A 21,784-nucleotide genomic window follows, 5' to 3' on the forward strand; every position below is an offset into this window, starting at 1 on the left:
GCAGATAGGGGGTGCTATGGGGTGGATATGGGGAGGATAGGGGGCGCTGTGGGGTGGATATGGGGAGGATAGGGGGCGCTATGGGGCGGAGAGGGTGCGCTGTTGGGGCCATGAAGGGAGATGTGAGGGTCTTATGGGACAGCTATAGAGTGGGTATGGGTGGGAATATAGGGGTCTATGGGGCAGTTATAGCGTTAGGCTGACCCCCAAGTGTGGGGCAACGAGACCCACTTATGACCCACAGCACCCCCTTAACTCAAACCCAACCTCCCTCCCCCACCATCCCCCAGTTAGGGGGCATGGGGGGGAATATAGGGGTCCTATGGGTCACTTATAGGGTAACTATGGGGCTACAGTGACCCCCAAGTGTGGGTCGCCAACCCCCACTTATGGGGCAGTGACCCCCAAGTATAACCCTCCCCCCCCCCTTGTTCCTCATTGGTCCAATAAAACCCTTTCCTCTGCTTTAATTGGCCGCTCGCAGTCACATGATCTCAGGCGAGGTCTGCGCCCCATTGGTCCAATGGAACCCTTTCCTTCGCTGTCATTGGCTCCTCACAGTCACGTGATCAGCCCAGGTCGGCACGCCATTGGTCCAATGAAACCCTTTCCTTTGCTGTTATTGGCTGCCTGCAGTCACGTGGTCAGGCTCCATTGGTCCAATGAAACCCTTCCCTTCGCTGTCATTGGCCGCCTGCAGTCACGTGATCAGCCCAGGTCTGCACCCCATTGGTCCAATGTAACCCTTTCCCTCGCTGTCATTGGCCGCCTGCAGTCACGTGATCAGCCCAGGTCGGCACGCCATTGGACAGAGGTGTAGACGGGGCCGCCCCCTGGCGGCCCAGGGGAGCTCAGCACCAGGGTCTTCCTCACGTGGGTCCCCAGCCGGGCAAAGGTCACGAGGGAGCCGAGAGCCAATCGGGAGCCAGGAGAGAGGCACGTGACCAGGGAGGAGGCGTGGAACAGGGAGGGGGGGCCTGGGGGGGAGGGGCAGAGAGGGACATATAGAGACACATAGAGACCTATAGAGACACATAGAGACCCATAGAGACCCATAGAGACCTATAGGGACACATAGAGACCCATAGAGACCCATAGAGACCTATAGAGACCCATAGAGACACATAGAGACCCATAGAGATCCATAGAGACCCCATAGAGACACATAGGGACCCATAGAGACTCCATAGGGACCCATAGAGACCATAGAGACACAGAGACCCATAGAGACCCATAGAGACCATAGAGACCATAGAGACCATAGAGACCATAGAGACCCATAGAGACCCATAGAGACCCATAGAGACCCATAGAGACCCATAGAGAACATAGAGACCCATAGAGAGTATAGAGACCCATAGAGACCATAGAGACCCATAGAGACCCATAGAGACCCATAGAGACCATAGAGACCCATAGACCCCATAGACCCCATAGAGCCCCATAGCGTCCCCACCGCTGCCCCATACCTGGGTACACCAGGAAGTCGCCCCCGAACTTGCCGCCGTGGGTCAGGTAGAGGCCCCTGCCCCATAGATCCTTATACACCTGGTATCGATGCTCATGTGTGGGGCAGGGGGTGGGGGAGGGGCAGCTCCTCTCCGGGGGTGGGGGAGGGGCTGAAGGCTCCAGAGGAGGGGGGGCTGCAAGAGGGGGAGGGGTTAATGTGGGGCTGCCCCATAGAGCCCCATAACTGCCCCATAGGGCACCATAGCTGCTCCATAGCACCCCATAGCTGCCCCATAGCACCCATAACTGCCCCATAGGGCACCACAGCTGCCCCATAGCACCCATAACTGCCCCATAGGGCACCATAGCTGCCCCATAGAGCCCCATAACTGCCCCCCCCCATACCTGTGGGGCTCTGCTCCGGCTCATCCTGTGCCTGGAAGGGGAGGGAATAAGAAGGGGGCAGTGGTTGCCCCATTACCCCCATATCAGCCCCATAACCCCCCATAGATACGCCATAGCTACCCCATAACTCCCTATATCTACCCCATAATCCCCTATCAGCGCCATAACCCCTGTATCTGACCCATAACCCACCTATACCTACCCCATAACCACTATATCAACCCCATAAACCCCCCATAGCTGCCCCATAGCCCCCCATAACAGCCCCATAACCCCCATATCAGCCCTATAACCCCCCTATAGCTACCCTATTGCCCTCATATCTACCCCATAACCCCCATATCTGCCCCATAGTCCCACATATCTGCCCCACTGCTGCCCCATAGCCCCCATATCTGCCCCATTGCTGCCCCATAGCCCCCCCATATCAGCCCTATAACCCCCCCCCCCAGCTGCCCCATAGCCCCCATATCTGCCCCCTAGGCCCCTATAACCCCCTATATCTCCCCCATAGCAGCCCCATAGCTACCCCATACCCCCCATATCTGCCCCATATCCCCCCCATAGCCCCCCATAACAGCCCCATAACCCCCATATCCCCCCATATCTGCCCCATTCCTGCCCCATAGCCCCCCATATATGCCCCATAGCTGCCCTATAGGCCCATAGCCCCCCCATAGATACCCCATAGCCCCCATATCTGCCCCATAGCCCCTCCCCCATAGCCCCTCCCCCCCCCCCCTCTCACCCCTCCCCCGCGCACGCGCACTCCTCCCCCCTCCCGCAGCAGCCTCAGCTCCTCCGGAAGCAGCAGCGCCGGAAGTGACCCCGCGCGCGACCCCCGGGGGCAGGGGGCGTGGCCCCGGCCGGAGGGGGCGTGGCCTCGGCCGGGGGGTGGGCGGGGCCCCAGGAGGGCGCCGGTCACGTGGTGCCGCTCCCGCAGCGCGCGCGCCGACCCCGGGGCGAAGACGAGGCCGCGACCCCGGAGCACGCGCAGCTCCGGCGGCTCCGTGGGCGCCGCCATCTTGGACGCGCGGGGGGTGACGGGAACGGGTACGTACGGTGGGGGGGGGGCCTTAAAGGGGCAATGGGGACCAATGAGGGCGGCTCTTAAAGGGGCACTGCCCATCTCTTAAAGGGGCTTTTCCTGTCTTAAATGGACAGAGCCTCTTTAAGAGACCCCCATATCTTAAAGGGGCTTTTCTCTATCTTAAAGGGACAGAGCCCCTTTTAATAGCACCCCTATTTCTTAAAGGGGCTCTTCATTGTCTTAAAGGGACAGAGCTCTTTTAAGAGCCCCCCCATTTCTTAAAGGGGCCTTTCCCTGTTTTAAAGGGGACAGAGCCCCTTTAAGGGCCCCCCCCCATTTCTTAAAGGGGCTCTTCCGTGTCTTAAAGAGACAGACCCCTTTTAAGAGACACCCACCAAAGGTTCCTTTCGCTGTCTTAAAGAGACAGAGCCCTTTTAAGAGGTCTCTCTTTCTTAAAGGGGCTATTCCTTGTCTTAAAGGGACAGAGCTCCTTTAAGAGCCCCTCAGCTCTTAAAGGGGTCTTCAGTGTCTTAAAGGGACAGACCCGTCCCCCATCTCTTAAAGGGCTCGTTCCTTGTTATAAAGGGGTCAGAGGCCTTTAAGATCCCCCCTCACGTTTAAAGGGGCCTTTCCCTGTCTTAAAGGGACAGAGCTCTTTTAAGAGACCCCCCCCCAAGGTTCCTTTCACTGTCTTAAAGTGACAGAGCCCCTTTAAGAGCCCCCCCCCGTTTCTACGTACCGGAAGGGGCGGGGCCAAGCGGCCGCCATAGAGCTCTCGACCGGCTCCGGACTGGGGGATCTCTGCCGGTTGTTTCCGGTCCCTCTCGGCTGTTTCCGGTCTCGGTTGTTTCCGGTCTCTATCGGCTGCTTCCGGTCTCTCTCTGTTGTTTCCGGTGTCGCTGTTTCCGGTGACGCTGTTTCCGGTTCCCCTCGGTTGTTTCCGGTCTCTCTCTCGGTTGTTTCCGGTGACGCTATTTCCGGTCTCTCTTGGCTGTTTTCGGTCTCGGTTGTTTCCGGTCTCTCTCTGGGCTGTTTCCGGTGACGCTGTTTCCGGTGTCTCTGTCGGCTGTTTCCGGTGACGCTGCTTCCGGTGACGCTGTTTCCGGTCACTCTTGGTTGTTTCCGGTCTCTCTCGGTTGTTTCCGGTCTCAGGTGTTTCCGGTCTCGGCTGTTTCCGGTCTCTCTCGTTTGTTTCCGGTACCTACTGGGGTGTTTCCGGTGTGTCTCTGCTGTTTCCGGTGACGCTGTTTCCGGTCCCTCTCGGTTGTTTCCGGTCTCTCTCTGGGCTGTTTCCGGTGACGCTGTTTCCGGTGTCTCTGTCGGCTGTTTCCGGTGACGTTGCGCTGCTTCCGGTGACGTTGTTTCCGGTCTCTCTCTGTTGTTTCCGGTCTCTCTCTCTGTTGTTTCCGGTGTCTCGGTTGTTTCCGGTGTCTCTGTTTCCGGTGACACTATTTCCGGTGACGCCACTTCCGGTGCCGCCGGACCGGAAGGGGCGGGGCCATGACGCCGGAAGAGCTCACGTACGTGTCCGTTCTCATCTGCTCCATCCCTGCCGGGCGGCTCTTCAAAGGGAGAGGTGCGAGGGGCGGGGCCTGGGGGTCACGGGGTCAACAGGGGTCATGGGGTCAGTGGGGATCGATGGGGTTCGGTGGTTTCAATGGGGCTCAGTGGGGATCAATGGGGTTCAATGGGGTTCAATGGAGATCAATGGGGGTCAATGGGGCTCATTGGGGTCAATGGGGATCAATGGGGTTCAATGGGGATTAATGGGGGTCAATGGGGCTCAATGGGTTTCAATGGGGTTCAATGGGGTTCAGTGGGGTTCAATGGGGATCAATGGGGATCAATGGGGCTCAGTGGGGATCAATGGGGTTCAATGGGGATCAATGGGGGGTGGTCAATGGGGTTCAGTGGGTTTCAGTGGGGTTCAATGAGGTTCAATGGAGATCAATGGGGATCAATGGGGGGTCAGTGGGGTTCAATGGGGGGGTCAGTGGGATTCAATGGGGCTCAATGGGGTTCAGTGGGTCTCATGGGGTTCAATGGGGATCAGTGGGGGTCAATGGGGTCAATGGGGCTCGATGGGTGTCAGTGGGGTTCAATGGGGATCAATGGGGTTCAATGGGTTTCAATGAGGTTCATTAGGTTTCAATGGGGGGGTCAGTGGGGTTCAATGGGTATCAATGGGTTTCAATGGGGCTCAATGGGGGGGTCAATGGGGTTCAATGGGGCTCAATGGGGGGGTCAATGGGGGTCAGTGGGTCTCAGTGGGGTTCAATGGGGGTCAGTGGGGTTTAATGGGATCAATGGGGTTCAATGGGTGTCAATAGGTCTCAAAGGGGGTCAATGGGATCAATGGGTCTCAATGGGGGTCAATGGGGCTCAATGGGGGGGTCAGTGGGGTTCAATGGGTTTCAATAGGGATTAATGGAGTTCAATGTGGGGTTCCCCATTTCTAACCCCTCCCCTCCCCCCAGGCCCCCGGTTCCGGCAGTGGGTGGGGTCAGGCCTGGGGGCGGGGCTAACGCTGGTCACGTGTGGCCCCCATGCCCTGCACTCATTGGTCACCGCTCTCGGCACATGGCTGGTGCTGCGCGCAGCCCCCAGGTGGGCGGGGCTTGTGGGTGGGCGGGGCTTAGGGAGGGGCTTAGTGGGCGGGGCTTGGGGAGGGAGGGGCTTGGGCGTGGGAGGGGCTTGTGTATGGGAGGGGCTTAGGGAGGGGGCGGGGCTTGAGGGAGGGGCTTGGGGAGGGTGGGGCTTGTGGTGGGAGGGGCTTAAGGAGGGAGGGGCTTGGGTGGGAGGGGCTTTGGGGTGGGAGGGGCTTTGGGGTGGGAGGGGCTTATGGGGTAGGGGCTTGGGGAGGGGAGGGGCTTGAGGTGGGAGGGGCTTGGGGAAGGGGCTTGGGAAGGGGAGGGGCTTGAGGTGGGAGGGGCTTGGGGAAGGGGCTTGGGAAGGGGAGGGGCTTGGGGAGGGAGGGGCTTAGGGTGGGAGGGGAGGGGCTTGGGGAGGGAGGGGCTTGGGGGAGGGAGGGGCTTGGGGAGGGGAGTGTGTGGTTGCTCCCACCATAGGGGATAATGGGGGGTGCATTGGGGTCCATTGGGGTCTATTGGAGTGTATTGGGGTCCATTGGTGCCCATTGGGGTCCCTTGGGGTCTATTGGGGTGCATTGGGGTCCCCATTGATGCCCATTGGGGGGTTCCTATTGATGTCTATTGGGGCTACCCATTGATGCCCATTGAGGGTGTCCATTGGGGGGTGCCTATTGATGTCCATTGGGGGTGTCCATTGAGGGTCCCCATTGAGGGGTCCCCATTGATGTCCATTGGGGGGTCCTCATTAATGCCCATTGGGGGGTGCCCATTGGGGGTCTCCATTGATGCCCATTAGGGGGTGCCCATTGGGGGGTGCCCATTGATGCCCATTAGGGGTTCCCATTGATGCCCATTAGGGGGTGCCCATTGGGGGGGTCCCCATTGATGCCCATTGATGCCCATTAGGGTCCCCATTGATGCCCATTGGGGTGCCCATTGGGGGTGCCCATTGGGGGGTGCCTATTCATGCCCATTAGGGGGTGCCCATTGGGGGGTCCCCATTGATGCCCATTGGGGTGCCCATTGATACCCATTGGGGGGTCCCCATTGATGCCCATTGGGGTGCCCATTGATACCCATTGATACCCATTGGGGTGCCCATTGGGGTCCCCATTGATGCCCATTAGGGTACCCATTGGGGTCCCCATTGATGCCCATTGGGGTGCCCATTGGGGGTCCTCATTGATGTCCATTGGGGGCTGCCCATTGATGCCCATTAGGGGGTGCCCATTGGGGGGTCCCCATTGATGCCCATTGGGGGTGCCCATTGGGGGTGCCCATTGGGGGTCCTCATTGATGCCCATTGGGGGTCCCCATTGATACCCATTGGGGTGCCCATTGTGGTGCCTGTTGCCCCCCCAGGCGCTGCGGTTGGGCCACCCTGGTCTGGACCTTCGGGTACCTCCTGTTCTTCCGCACCCCTGAGCTATGGGGTCTGCCCCAGCCCCCCCCATATGCCAATGCCCTGCAGCTGCTGCTCACACTCAAGGTGGGGGGGGCATAGGGGGGGCTATAGGGGGCTATAGGGGGGCTAGGTGGGGGGTATAGGGGGGCTATAGAGGGGGTCCATAGGGGGCTATGGGGGGGGTCCATAGGGGAGTATAGGGGGGCTATGGGGGTGTATAGGGGGAGTCCATAGGGAGCTATAGGGGGGCTATGGGGGGGGTATAGGGGGACTATAGGGGGGTCCATAGGGAGCTATAGGGGGGCTATGGGGGGGTATAGGGGGGCTATAGGGGGGGTCCATAGGGAGCTATGGGGGGGGTGTAGGGGGACTATAGGGGGGTCCATAGGGAGCTATAGGGGGGCTATGGGGGGGTATAGGGGGGCTATAGGGGGGGTCCATAGGGAGCTATAGGGGGGCTATGGGGAGGGGTATAGGGGGGGGTCTATAGGGGACTATAGGGGGGGTCTGTAGGGGGCTCTGGGATGGCTACAGGTGGGATCCATAGGGGGGGTCCATAGGGGACTATAGGGGGCTATGGGAGGGCTACAGGTGGGATCCATAGGGGGGGTCCATAGGGGACTATAGGGGGGGTCCATAGGGGGCTACAGGGGACTTTAGGGGGGATCCATAGGGGGGGTCCATAGGAGGCTATAGGGGGTCCATAGGGGGTCCATAGGAAGCTATAGCGGGTCCATAGGGGACTATAGGGGGCCCATAGTGGACACCAAGGGGTCGGGGTGAGGGGGGATCTATGGGGTCTTAAGGAGGCTGACGGGGGGGGGGGGGGGGGGGGAGGAACGTGGCCTCTGATTGGTCCTTACCTTGGTGGGCGTGGCCTCCTTGGCCCCGCCCCTTCCCCCCCAGATGGTGAGCATGGCCATTGACGTGCAGGACCAGCGGGAGGCGGAGCTTAAGGGCGTGACGTCATCGGAACGGGGCGAGCTGATTGGTGGGCTCCAGGGCTGCCCGGGATTGGTGGAGATCCTGTGTTACAGCTACTGCTACCTGGGGCTGCTGACGGGTGCGTGGGGGGTCTATGGGGCAATATGGGATCTATGGGGTTTTATGGGGTCTATGGGGCTGGGGGTCTATGGGGCTCTATGGGCTCTATGGGGCTGGGGGGTCTACGGGGATCTATGGGATCTATGGGGCTCTATGGGATCTATGGGGCTCTATGGGGGTCTATGGGGCTCTATGGGGCTGGGGGGTCTATGGGGATCTATGGGGGTCTATGGGGCTCTATGGGCTCTATGGGGCTGGGGGGGTCTATGGGGCTAGGGGGTCTATGGGGCTCTATGGGGCTTTGTGGGGCTCTATGGGGCTGGGGGGTCTATGGGGCTCTATGGGCTCTATGGGGCTCTAGGCTCTATGGGGCTCTGTAGGGCTCTATGAGCTCTATGGGGCTCTGTAGGGCTCTATGGGGTTCTATGGGCTCTATGGGGCTCTGGGGGGCTCTATGGGTTCTATGGGGCTTTATGGGACTCTATGGGGTTTCTATGGTCTCTATGAGCTCTATGGGTCTCTATGGCCTCTATGGGTCTTTCTTTATGGTCTCTATAGGTCCCTATAGTCTCTATGGGTCTGTATGGTTTCTATAGGTCCCTATGGTTTCTATGGGTCTCTATGGTCTCTATGGGTCTCTCTCTATGAGTCTCTATGGTCCCTATAGGTCTCTATGGTCTCTATGGGTCTCTATGCTTTCTATGCGTCTCTATGGTCTCTATAGGTTCCTATAGGTCTCTATGGTCTCTATAGGTCCCTATGCTCCCCATACCTCCCTATACCTCCCCCACCTCCCTCTCTCCCCAGGCCCCTTCTACCGCCTCCGCACCTACCAGGACTGGCTGTGGGGCCCGACCCCCCCAGTGCCCCCATCCCTGCTATGGGGCCGCCTGCGCTGGGTCCCATTGCTTGCATTGGGGGCCGAGGTTGTGGGTCGCGTCTTCCCCTCTGGGGCACTTATGGGGCCGGCGCTATGGGGCTGGCCCTTCCCATGGCGCCTGCTCTATAGTGCCCCAGTGTTCTTGGCCTTCCGCTTGAGGTTCTATGTGGCCTGGTTGAGCTCGGAGGCTGCTTGTGTGGCTGCTGCCTTTGGGGGGTACCCCAAAGAGTGGGGGGCACGGCCTGGATGCGGCCCCACGAGGAGGGGGGAGATGGGGGGGTGAGTTGGGGGGGGGAATGGGATCAATGGGGGGCAATGGGATCAATGGGGGGCAATGGGTTTCAATGGGGGTCAGTGGGATCAATGGGGGGTGAGTGGGGATCAATGCGGGTTAATGGGGGGCAATGGAAGTCAATGGGTTTCAGTGGGATCAATGGGGGGGAATGGGGGTCAATGGGTTTCAATGGGGTGAGTGGGGATCAATGGGGGGGAATGGGTTTCAATGGTCAATGGGGGTCAAGGGAGGTTAATGGGGGTCAATGGGTTCAATGGGGGGAATGGGGATCAATGGAGATCAATGGGGGTCAATGGGATCAATGGAGGTCAATGGGATTAATGGAGGTCAATGGGGATCAATGGGGGTCAATGGAAGTCAATGGGATCAATGGGGGGGAATTGGTTTCAATGGTCAATGGGGGTCAATGGAGGTTAATGGGAGTAAATGGGAATCAATGGGGGCAATGGGGGTCAATGGGGATCAGTGGGATCAATGGGGGGCAATGGGGATCAATGGGGGTCAGTGGGATCAATGGGGGGCAGTGGGGGTCAATAGGGATCAATGGGGATCAGTGGAATCAGTGGGGGTCAATAGGATTAGTGGGGGGGAATGGGTTTCAATGGTCAATGGGGGTCAGGGGAGGTTAATGGGGGTCAATGGGTTCAATGGGGGGAATGGGGATCAATGGAGATCAATGGGTTTCAATGGGGATCAGTGGGATCAATGGGGGGAATGGGGGTCAATGGGGGGCAATGGGGGTCAGTGGGATCAATGGGGGGCAATGGGATTAATGGGTGTCAGTGGGATCAATGGGGGGGAATGGGGATCAGTGGGATCAATGGGGGGGAATGGGGGTCAATGTGTTTCAATGGTCAATGGGGGTCAATGGAGGTTAATGGGGGTAAATGGGGATCAATGGGGGGATTGGGGGGGAATGGGGATCAGTGGGATCAATGGGGGGGAATGGAGGTCAATAGGGATCAATGGGTGTCAGTGGGGGTCAGTGGGATCAATGGAGGTCAATGGGTGTCAATAGGGATCAATGGGTGTCAGTGGGGGTCAATGGGGATCAATGGGTTTCAATGCGGGTCAGTGGGATCAGTGGGGGGGAATGGGGGTCAATGGGTTTCAGTGGGGATCAGTGGAATCAATGGGTGTCAGTGGGGGTGATTGGGATCAATGGAGATCAAAGGGATCAATGGAGGTCAGTGGGGATCAATGGGGTTCAATAGGGGTTAATGGGTTTCAGTGGGGATCAGTTGGGGGCAATGAGTATCAATGGGGTCAATAGGCGGCAATGGGGGCCAAGGGGGAGCTGTGGGGATGGGTTCATGTGGTGTGCTCAATGGGGTTTCTATCCCATTCCCACCCCATATCCCACCCCATAGGCAGCCCCCTGAGCACTGGGACTACGAGTGCATCCGCACAGTGGATCCATGGGGCACAGAGAGGTGCTATGGGGTGCGAGAGGGGCTGAGGCGCTGGAACATGACAGTGCAATGGTGGCTGCAGCACTATGTGCACCGGCGCATGCCGGGGCCCCCCCTGTTCAGGTAATGGGGGGCTATGGGGGTAATGGGGTAATGGGGGTTATGGGGGTAATGGGGTAATGGGGGTAATGGGGGTGATGGGGGTGATGGGGTAATGGGGGTGATGGGGTAATGGGGGTGATGGGGTAATGGGGGTGATGGGGGTAATGGGGGGAATGGGGGTAATGGGGGTGATGGGGGAATGGGGGTGATGGGGTAATGGGGTAATGGGGGTAATGGGGTAATGGGGGTAATGGGGGTAATGGGGGTGATGGGGGAATGGGGGTGATGGGGTAATGGGGTAATGGGGGTGATGGGGTAATGGGGGTAATGGGGGTGATGGGGTAATGGGGGTGATGGGGGTAATGGGGGTGATGGGGTAAAGGGGGTGATGGGGGTGATGGGGTAAAGGGGGTGATGGGGGTGATGGGGGTAATGGGGGTAATGGGGTAATGGGGGTGATGGAGGTGATGGGGTAATGGGGGTAATGGGGTAATGGGGGTGATGGGGTAATGGGGGTGATGGGGTAATGGGGGTAATGGGGGTAATGGGGGTGATGGGGGAATGGGGGTGATGGGGTAATGGGGTGATGGAGGTAATGGGGTAATGGGGGTGTCACTGAAGGGGCTGCTCTGGGCAGGCCTGTGGGGCTCCAGGTGCTGTGTGAGCTGTAGGTGCTGTGTACTCTATGGGTTCTATATTGTCTATAGGCTCTCTATATAGGCTCCATACAGTCACTATACCCTCTCTATAGGGTCCCTCTATAGTCTTTCTCTATAGATTCTCTATACAGACTTTCTCTATAGGCTCTCTGCAGTCTCTACAGTCTCTATAGGCTCTCTATAGGCTCTACAGTCTCTATAGGCTCTCTATAGGTTCTCTATAGGATCTCTATAGGCTCTCTATGGGCTCTCTACTGTCTCTATAGGCTCTCTACAGTCTCTCTAGGCTCTATACAGTATCTATACAGTCTATATAGGGTCTCTATAGGCTCTATAGGTGTCTCCCCCATAGGGCCGCGGTGACGCTGCTGGTCTCCGCCTACTGGCACGGGCTGCAGGGGGGTCTGTACCTGAGCCTGCTCTCCTTACCGCTATGGCTGGCGGCCGAGCGCGCTCCCGTGCCGCTGCCGCGCGCGCTCCCGCCAGCGCTGGTGGGGGCCGTGCGCCGCGCGCTCCCCATGCGCGGCTGCCAGGACCTGAGCCTGCTGCCGCTGGGGATATAGGCTCTCTATGGGCTCTCTATGGGCTCTCTATGGGTTCTCTATGGGCTCTCTATAGGCTCTCTATAGGCTCTATAGGCTCTCTATGGGTTCTCTATGGGCTCTCTATAGGTTCTCTATGGGCTCTCTATAGGCTCTATAGGCTCTCTATACAGTCTCTATAGGCTCTCTACTGTCTCTATAGGCTCTCTACAGTCTCTCTACAGTCTCTATAGGCTCTCTACAGTCTCTCTACAGTCTCTATAGGCTCTGTATACAGTCTCTATAGGCTCTCTATACACTATAGGCTCTTTACTGTCTCTATAGGCTCTCTACAGTCTCTATAGGCTCTCTATACAGTCTCTACACTCTCTCTACAGTCTATAGGCTCTCTCTACAGTCTCTATAGGCTCTCTATAGGCTCTATAGGCTCTCTATGGGCTCTCTACAGTCTCTATAGGCTCTGTGCAGTCTCTCTACTGTCTCTATAGGCTCTCTATGGGCTCTCTACTGTCTCTATAGGCTCTCTACAGTCTCTCTACTGTCTCTCTGCAGTCTCTATAGGCTCTCTATAGTCTGTCTATAGGTTCTCTATAGTGTCTATAGGTGTCTCTATGGTCCCCCCCCCATAGGGCCGCGGTGACGCTGCTGGTGTCCGCCTACTGGCACGGGCTGCAGGGGGGTCTGTACCTGAGCCTGCTCTCATTACCGCTCTGGCTATAGGCTCTCTATGGGATCTCTATGGGATCTCTACAGTCTCTATAGACTCTCTACAGTCCCTCTACAGTCTCTATAGGCTCTCTATAGTCTCTCTGCCGTCTCTATAGGCTCTCTATAGGCTCTATAGGATCTATGGGTGTCTCCCCCCATAGGGCCGCGGTGACGCTGCTGGTGTCCGCCTACTGGCACGGGCTGCAGGGGGGTCTGTACCTGAGCCTGCTCTCCTTACCGCTATGGCTGGCGGCCGAGCGCGCTCCCGTGCCGCTGCCGCGCGCGCTCCCGCCAGCGCTGGTGGGGGCCGTGCGCCGCGCGCTCCCCATGCGCGGCTGCCAGGACCTGAGCCTGCTGCCGCTGGGGATATAGGCTCTCTATGGGCTCTCTATAGGCTCTCTATGGGCTCTCTATAGGCTCTCTATGGGCTCTCTATAGGCTCTCTATACAGTGTCTATAGGCTCTCTATGGGCTCTGTACTGTCTATAGGCTCTCTACAGTCTCTCTATAGGCTCTCTATAGGCTCTATAGGCTCTCTATAGGTTCTCTAGAGACTCTATGCAGTCTCTCTGCAGTCTCTTTATAGTCTCTATAGGCTCTCTATAGCCTCCCTACAGTCTCTATAGGCTCTCTATACAGTCTCTATAAGCTCTGTACAGTCTCTATAGGCTCTCTATGCAGTCTATAGGCTCTCTACAGTCTCTATAGGCTCTCTATAGGCTCTCTACTGTCTCTATAGGCTCTCTACAGTCTCTCTACAGTGTCTATAGGCTCTCTATAGGCTCTCTACTGTCTCTATGCAGTCTCTATAGGCTCTCTACAGTCTCTCTGCTGTCTCTATAGGCTCTCTGTGGTCTCTATAGGCTCTCTATGGGCTCTATGCAGTCTCTATAGGCTCTATAGGTGTCTCCATGGTCCCCCCCATAGGGCCGCGGTGACGCTGCTGGTCTCCGCCTACTGGCACGGGCTGCAGGGAGGTCTGTACCTGAGCCTGCTCTCATTACCGCTATGGCTGGCGGCCGAGCGCGCTCCCGTGCCGCTGCCGCGCGCGCTCCCGCCAGCGCTGGTGGGGGCCGTGCGCCGCGCGCTCCCCATGCGGGTCTTCGAGTACCTGAGCGTGGGGTTCGTGCTGCGCCGGGGGGAGGATGTCATCCGGTACTGGGCGGCACTGGGATTCTGTATGCATATACTGCCCGTTGTGGGTATAGTGTTGGCGGTGGTGGGGGGGGGGAAGGGGAGGGGTGGGGGGCAGGGGGATGGGGGGCATAGGGGTGGGAGTCATAGGGATGGTACCCATAGCAACAGGAGTCATGGTGATGGGAGCCATAGGGATGGGAGTCATAGGGATGGGCACCATAGCAACGGGAGCCATGGAGATGGGAGTCATAGTGATGGTACCCATAGTGATAGGGGCCATAGGGATGGTCACCATAGCAACAGGAGTCATGGTGATGGTACCCATAGGGATGGGGGCCATAGGGATGGGGGGCATGGGGATGGGAGTCATAGCAACGGGAGTCATAGTGATGGTACCCATAGTGATGGGGGACATAGGGATGAGAGCCATAGGGATGGGGGCCATAGGGATGGGAGCTGTAGGGATGGTGGCCATAGCAACGGGAGCCATGGAGATGGGAGTCATAGCAACAGGAGTCATAGGGATGGGGGCCATAGGGATGGGGGCCATAGTGATGGGGGCCATAGGGATGGGAGCCGTAGTGATGGTACCCATAGGGATGGTACCCATAGCAACGGGAGCCATGGAGATGGGAGTCATCGTGATGGGAGTCATAGGGATGATACCCATAGAGATGGGCACCATAGCAACAGGAGCCATAGGGATGATACCCATAGTGATGGTACCCATAGCAACGGGACCCATAGTGATGGGGGCCATAGGGATGGGAGCCATACTGATGGACACCATAGCAACAGGAGCCATAGTGATGGGCACCATAGCAACGGGAGCTGTAGTGATGATACCCATAGTAATGATACCCATAGTGATAGTACTCATAGCAACGGGGGCAATAGGGATGGTACCCATAGTGATGGGAGTCATAGGGATGGTCACCATAGCAACTGGAGTCATAGTGATGGTCACCATAGTGATGGGGGCAGTAGGGATGGTACCCATAGCAACAGGAGCTATAGGGATGGGACCCATAGTGATGATTACCATAGCAATGAAGCATATAGGGATGGGAGCCATAGTGATGGTCACCATAGCAACAGGAGCTATAGTGATGGGAGCCATAGGGATGGGACCCATAGTGATGGTCGCCATAGCAACGAGGCTCACAGTGGTGGTACCCATAGCAATGATCACTATAGCAACGAAGCATATAGGGATGGTACCCATAGAGACGGTTGCCATAGCAACGGGGCACATAAGGATGGGACCCATAGCGATGGTCACCATGGCAACGGGAGCCATAGGGATGGGGGGGAGGGGGGGATGAGGAGGAGGAGGGGCCCTGGGGATGCTGCTAAGGGAGGAAGGGGGGAGGAGGAAGAGGGGGGGGCATGGGGGGACCCCCTTGAACCCCAATAGGCAATGGGGGGGGGGATACAGAGACCCCCAAGTGTGGGGCAGGGTTGGGGGGGGATCACCATCAATGGAGGCAATAAAGAGATGGAGGAATCCCCTCTGTGTGTGGTGAATGGGGTATTGGGGGGAAAGGGAGGGAAATTGGGCAAATTTGGGGTAAAATGGGGTAAATTTGGGTTGAATTTGAAGGAAATTGGGCAAATTTGGGGTAAAAAGGGGCAAATTTGGGTTGAATTTGAAGGAAATTGGTCAAATTTGAGGGAAAATGGAACAAATTTGGGGTAAAACAGGTAAATTGGGGAAATACAGGGTAAATTTGGGTTGAATTTGAAGGAAAATGGGTTAATTTGGGGTAAAATGAGGCAAATTTGGGGGAAATGAGGTAAATGTGGGTTGAATTTGAAGGAAATTGGGCAAATTTGAGGGAAAATGGAACAAATTTGGGGTAAAACTGAGGTAAATTGGGGAAATTCGGGGGAAATGAGGTAAATTTGGGTTGAATTTGAAGGGAAATGTGTAAATTTGGGGTAAAATGGAGCAAATTTCTGTTTAATTTGAAGGAAATTGGTCAAATTTGTGGTAAAATGGGGTAAATTTCATGTAAAACTGAAGGAATGGGGTAAATGTATGGGAAATGAGGCAAATTTGGGTTAAATCTGAGGGAAATCGTTCAAACTGGAGGAAAAAGGGGCAAATTTGGGGTAAAACTGAAGGGAATTTGGTAAAATTGGGGGAAATTCGAGGGAAATCGGGCAAATTTGGCGGAAATGAGGGAAATTTGGGGTGAATTCGAAGGAAATCATTCAAATTTGAGAATCAAGGCACATTTGAGAGAATCGAAGCGGATTTTGTATAAATTGAGGCAAATTTGGTGTAAATTGAGGCAAATTTGGTGTAAAACTCACAGAAATCGGTCCCATTTCCTCAAAACGACGTCAATTTTGGGGCTAAATCACCCAAATCCATCTCCAAACCCCCCCCAAGATGGCGGCGCTCCCTCAGCCCTCCGCGCATGCGCAGTGCACCCCTCCTCCTCACTACACCGTGCGTGCGTGCGTAAGGGGGCGGGCTCACCGCAGCAACCAATCACCTTGCGGCGTGCGTAAGGGGGCGGGCTCACGTCGGCGCGGCAGCCAATCAGCGCGCGGCGTGGCTGAGGCGGGGCCCAATCAGGAGGCGGCGCTCGCGGCCTGCGGAGGCAGCGGCATTACCGGAGCCGCATTACCGGCTACCGGAGCCTCGTTACCGGATACCGGAACCGGATCCAGTTCCGGTTCATCCGGTAACACCGGAAGGTCATGAACATCCTCCCGAAGAAGTCCTGGCACGTCCGGAACAGGGATAACGTCATCAGGGTGCGACGGGATGAGGCGGAAGCTGAGGCCCAGCGCCGGAAGAGGGAGGAGAGGGCCTTGAGGGCGGAGCAAGAGGCGAGGCCACGCCCACCGCGGAGTCACGTGACGGGGGAGGGGGTGGAGCATCACACTCAATGGGGGGGGGGGGGGGCGACACCATGTCTATGTGTGTATAGGGGGGTAATACACCCCCCCCGGGGGTAATTGGGGGGGTATGGGGGTAATAAGGGGGGTAATTATGGGGGGTAATGGGGGGGTAATTATGGGGTTATGGGGGTAATAGTAGGGGGGTAATTATGGGGCTAAGGGGGGTAATAGGAGGGGGTTATTATAAGGCTATGGGGGTAATGGGGTAATTATGGGTTATGGGGGTAATGAGGGGGATTATTATGGGGTTATGGGGGGTAATAGGAGGGGGTAATTATGGGGCTGGGGGGGCAATAAGGGGTAATTATGGGGTTATGGGGGGGTAATAGTAGGGGGGTAATTATGGGTCTAAGGGGGGTAATAAGAGGAGGGGGCAATTATGGGGCTATGGGGGTAATAAGGGGGGTAATTATGGGGTTATAGGGGTAATAGGAGGGGGTAATTATGGGGTTATGGGGGTAATAGTAGGGGGGTAATTATGAGTCTAAGGGGGGTAATAAGAGGAGGGGGGTAATTATGAAGTTATGGGGGTAATAAGGGGGGTAATTATGGGGTTATAGGGGGCAATAAGCGGTAATTATGGGGCTATGGGGGTAATGGGTGGTAATTATGGGGCTATGGGGGCAATAAGTGCTAATTATAGGGTTATGGGGGGATAATAACGGGGGTATTATGGAGGGTAATAAGAGGAGGGGGGGTAATTATGGGGCTATGGGGGTAATGAGGGGGGGTAATTATGGGGTTATATGGGAGTAATAAGGGGGTGTTATGGGAGGTAATAGGAGGGGTTGATTATGGGGTTATAGGGGGTAATAAGGGGGGGTAATTATGGGGCTATGGGGGCAATAAGGGGCAATTATGAGCCTATATGGGGCAGTTCTGTGCTCATTGACCCCCATTGACCCTGTCCCCTCCCCCCTCCCCCCCCAGGTCCGCACCAGTGTCCTCAGGAAGAGGGCTCGGGTGGGGGAGGGGAGCGGCCCCTGCCCCTCCCCCCACCTGGAGCTCTTCCCCCCCCCCCACGAGGGTGGGGGAGGGGCCATGGGGCCCAACCGGGAGCATGAGGAGGAGAAACGGCGAGAGAAGGTGGGGGAGGGGCGGGGGGGTGGGGTAATGGGGGTCAATGGGGTCAATGGGGTTCAATGGGGTCAATGGGGGTTAATGGGGTCAATGGCGATCAATGGGGGCCAATGGGGTTAATGGGGTCAATGAATCTCAATGGGTCTCAATGGGGATCAATGGGGATCAATGGGATCAATGGGAATCAATGGGTCTCAATGGGGATCAATGGGGATCAATGGGGTCAATGGATCTCAGTGGGGATCAGTGGGTGGCAATGGAGTCAATGGATCTCAATGGGGATCAATGGGGGCCAATGGGGATCAATGGGGTCAATTGGTCTCAATGGGTCTCAATGGGGATAATTGTTCTCAATGGGGATCAATGGGTCTCAATGGGGATCAATGGGTGGCAATGGGGTCAATGAGTGTCAATGGGGGCCAATGGGGATCAATGGGTTCAATGCAGGTTAACGGGAATCAATGAGTGTCAATGGGTCTCAATGGCTCTCAATGGGTATCAATGGGTCCCAATGGGATCAATGGTTCCCAATGGGTCTCAATGGGTCCCAATGGGTCTCAATGGTTCCCAATGGGTCTCAATGGTTCTCAATGGGTCTCAATGGGGTCAATGGGTCTCAATGGAAATCAATGGGGTTCAATGGGTCTCAATGGCTCTCAATGAGTCCCAATGGGATCAATGGGTCTCAATGGTTCCCAATGGGTCTCAATGGGTCTCAATGGGGTCAATGGGGTTCAATGGGTCTCAATGGGGTCAATGGGGTTCAATGGCTCTCAATGGGATCAATGGGTCTCAATGGTTCCCAATGGGTCTCAATGGGTCTCAATGGGGTCAATGGGGTTCAATGGCTCTCAATGGGGTCAATGGTGTCAATGGTCCCCAATGTTTCCCTATGTGCCCCCACAGGAGCATCAGGATCGGGCCCTCGGCCTCTTGACCTTCCTGGGTCAGAGTTCAGCCGAGGCCATGACCTCCCCCCCGTGGTACCTGCGGCCCCCGGAGCCCCGCCCCCCTCCGCAAGCCCCGCCCCCTAAGGAGACCCCGCCCCCTAAGGCCACGCCCCCTCCCAAGCCCCGCCCCTCCCTCGCCCTCTTACGTCATCAGCGGCTCCAAAGAGAGGCTCGGGAGGCACAAAGGAGCCGGGAGCTGCTAAGGGGGCGGGGCCAAGGGGAGGGGCGGGGCCAAGGGGAGGGGCGGGGCCAAGGGGAGGGGAGGGGCTTAGGGGAGGGGAGGGGCTTAGAGGATGAGAGGAGCAGGCCCTACAATAGCCGCTACCACCCGGAGCTGGGGAGGGGGGGGCTGCCCCATAGATGGAGTCTATAGATGTGGTGCTGCCCCATAGATGGAGTCTATAGATGTGGTGCTGCCCCATAGGTGTGGGGCTGCCCCATAGATGGAGTCTATAGATGTGGGGCTGCCCCATAGATGGAGTCTATAGATGTGGTGCTGCCCCATAGGTGTGGGGCTGCCCCATAGATGGAGTCTATAGATGTGGGGCTGCCCCATAGGTGTGGAGCTGCCCCATAGATGGGGGGGTTAATGGGGGGGGCTGTGCCCCATAGATAGGGGGGTTAATGGGAGGGGGCTGCCCCATAGATGTGGGGCTGCCCCATAGATGTGGGGCTGCCCCATAGATGGGGGGGTTAATGGGGGGGGGCTGTGCCCCATAGGTGTGGGGCTGCCCCATAGATGGGGGGGTGATAACCTATAGATGGGGGTTAATGGGAGGGGGCTGCCCCATAGATAGGGGTTTAATGGGGCGGGGCAGTGCCCCATAGATGTGGGGCTGCCCCATAGATGGGGGGGTGATGACCTGTAGATGGGGGTTAATGGAACGGGGCTGCCCCATAGATGTGGGGCTACCCCATAGATAGGGGGGGTGATGACCTATAAATGGGGGTTAGTGGGACGATACTGCCCCATAGATGTGGGGCTGCCCCATAGATAGGGATGTTAATGGGGGAGTTACCCCATAGATGTGGGGCTGCCTTATACATGGGGTGTTAATGGGGGGGCTGCCCCATAGATGGAGGGAGTCTATAGATGTGGGGCTGCCCCATTGATGTGTGGGGACAATAAAGTGGGGCTGCCCCATTGATTCTGTGGGGCTGCCCCATTGATGTTGTGGGGCTGCCCCATTGATGTTGTGGGGCTGCCCCATTGATTCTGTGGGGCTGCCCCATTGATGCAAGGGGACAATAAAGTGGGGCTGCCCCATTGATGCTATGGGGCTGCCCCATTGATTCTATGGGGCTGCCCCATTGATGTGTGGGGGGAGGGGGGGAATGTCCATAGAAAACTATTTTTATTGATAAATATTTCCCAAAATAGGGGAAAAAAACCCCAAAATCCTCAATGATGAAACACGTGGGGGGGGGGGAGGGGGGGGAGGGGTCACCCCATTGCCCCTCCCCCCACACCCTGCCCCATAGATCTATGGGGCAGAGGGAGGGGGGGCAAAAGCAAAGCCCCTTCCCCTTTGCCCCTATGGACACAGATAAAGGGGGGCTCCATTGGGGGTCATTGTGGGGGGGGGTGTGGGGCTCACCCCATAGATCTATGGGGCAGAGGGGGGGGGGCAAAAGCAAAGCCCCTCCCCCTTTGCCCCTATGGACACAGAGAGTGGGGGGAATGGGAGGCTCCATTGGGGGTCATTGGGGGGGGGATGTGGGGCTCACCCCATAGATCTATGGGGCAGGGGGGTCACTGTAGGTCCCGGTCCTCCAGGTAACGGTACTCGAAGGTGAAACCCTCCTTCTTGCGCTGGCCCCACTTCTCATAGTCAAAGTAGATGTAGGTGCCCTATGGGGCAGGGGGGTCAGGATGCTGCTCCCCATAGATATAGGGAGGCCTCAGACCCATAGAGACCCCTCGGCCCCATAGATTCTCAGCCCCATAGAATGCTTATTGCCAGGGAACAACCCTATTCACATAGAGCAACCCCCAGCCCTATAGATCCCCCCACCCCATAGAGCCCCCTATACCTCCCTACATCCCATAATTCCCTATATCCCCATAGAACCCCCCACCCCATTGATCTCCCCCATAGCGCCCCTCCTCCCACACCCCCCATCATAGCATCCCCATAACTGCCCATAGCCGCCCCATAGCATCCCCATAGCTGCCTTATAGCGCCCCATAGTGCCCCATAGCATCCCTCATAGCCACCCCATAGCCACCCCATAGCCACCCCATAGTCACCCCATAGCCATCCTGTAGCATCCCCATAGCACCCCATAGCTGCCCCATATCCACACACCCCCCCATAGTGCCCCATAGCGCCCCATAGCCACCCCATAGCTGCCCAATAGCAGCCCCATATCCACATACCCCCCCATAGCCCCCCCATAGCCACCCCATAGTCACCCCATAGCCACCCCACATCTGCCCCATAGCTGCCCCCTGCCCCATAGCTGCCCCACAGCTGCCCCATAGCGCCCCCTGCCCCATAGCCACCCTATAGCACCCCATACCCCCCCACATCCGCCCATAGTGCCCCACATCCGCCCCATAGCCGCCCCACAGCCGCCCCATAGCGCCCCATAGCTGCCCCATATCCACATACCCCCCCATAGCATCCCCATAGCCACCCCATAGCGCCCCATAGCCACCCCATAGCCACCCCATAGCTGCCCCATATCCACATACCTCCCCATAGCACCCCATAGCCGCCCCATACCCCCCCATAGCCACCCCATAGCGCCCCATATCCGCCCCATAGCCACCCCACATCCGCCCCATAGTGCCCCATAGCGCCCCATATACACCCCATAGTGCCCCATAGCCACCCTCACAGCCACCCCATACCCCCCCACATCCGCCCCATAGCTGCCCCACATCCGCCCCATAGCCGCCCCATAGCTGCCCCATAGCTGCCCCATAGCCACCCCATAGCCGCCCCACATCCGCCCCATAGCTGCCCCATAGCTGCCCCACAGCACCTGCTCGAACTCGTCGGTGATGGTCTTGGGCTCCTCGTGCCGCTGGAACCACATCATGTACTTGGTGTGGAAGCGCCAGGACTGCTTCTTGAGGGCCTTGGCTGCCAGGTACTGAGCCTTGGTGCCCTGTGGGGCAGGGAGCTATGGGGCAGCTATGGGGCAGCTATGGGGCGGCTATGGGGTGGCTA

General features: G+C 57.5%; 3 protein-coding genes across 3 annotated transcripts; 2 read left to right on the forward strand and 1 right to left on the reverse strand.

Annotated features, from left to right (window-relative positions):
- Positions 1-723: 723 nt before the first annotated feature.
- Positions 724-1,744, reverse strand: TSEN34 (tRNA splicing endonuclease subunit 34). Its single transcript, XM_034072362.1, has 3 exons — positions 1,729-1,744; positions 1,470-1,643; positions 724-977 (listed from the first exon to the last, which is right to left on the reverse strand). Exons 1-3 carry the CDS (start codon positions 1,742-1,744, stop codon positions 784-786), a joined length of 384 nt encoding a protein of 127 aa, XP_033928253.1. The 3' UTR covers positions 724-783.
- A 2,591-nt stretch (positions 1,745-4,335) lies between these two features.
- MBOAT7 (membrane bound O-acyltransferase domain containing 7) lies at positions 4,336-16,359 on the forward strand. The gene is made up of 9 exons (XM_034072363.1): positions 4,336-4,460; positions 5,362-5,491; positions 6,838-6,964; positions 7,787-7,943; positions 8,732-9,083; positions 10,470-10,634; positions 11,625-11,834; positions 13,408-13,763; positions 16,247-16,359. Exons 1-9 carry the CDS (start codon positions 4,385-4,387, stop codon positions 16,357-16,359), a joined length of 1,686 nt encoding a protein of 561 aa, XP_033928254.1. The 5' UTR covers positions 4,336-4,384.
- Positions 16,243-18,808, forward strand: LENG1 (leukocyte receptor cluster member 1). The gene is made up of 4 exons (XM_034072364.1): positions 16,243-16,503; positions 17,506-17,661; positions 18,562-18,671; positions 18,727-18,808. The coding sequence occupies exons 1-4, from the start codon at positions 16,372-16,374 to the stop codon at positions 18,806-18,808; spliced, it is 480 nt and encodes a 159-aa protein (XP_033928255.1). The 5' UTR covers positions 16,243-16,371.
- Positions 18,809-21,784: the final 2,976 nt, after the last annotated feature.

This window comes from Melopsittacus undulatus, chromosome 27 (genome assembly GCF_012275295.1).
Source record: "Melopsittacus undulatus isolate bMelUnd1 chromosome 27, bMelUnd1.mat.Z, whole genome shotgun sequence".
In the NCBI taxonomy this organism is placed as follows: Eukaryota; Metazoa; Chordata; class Aves; order Psittaciformes; family Psittaculidae; genus Melopsittacus; species Melopsittacus undulatus.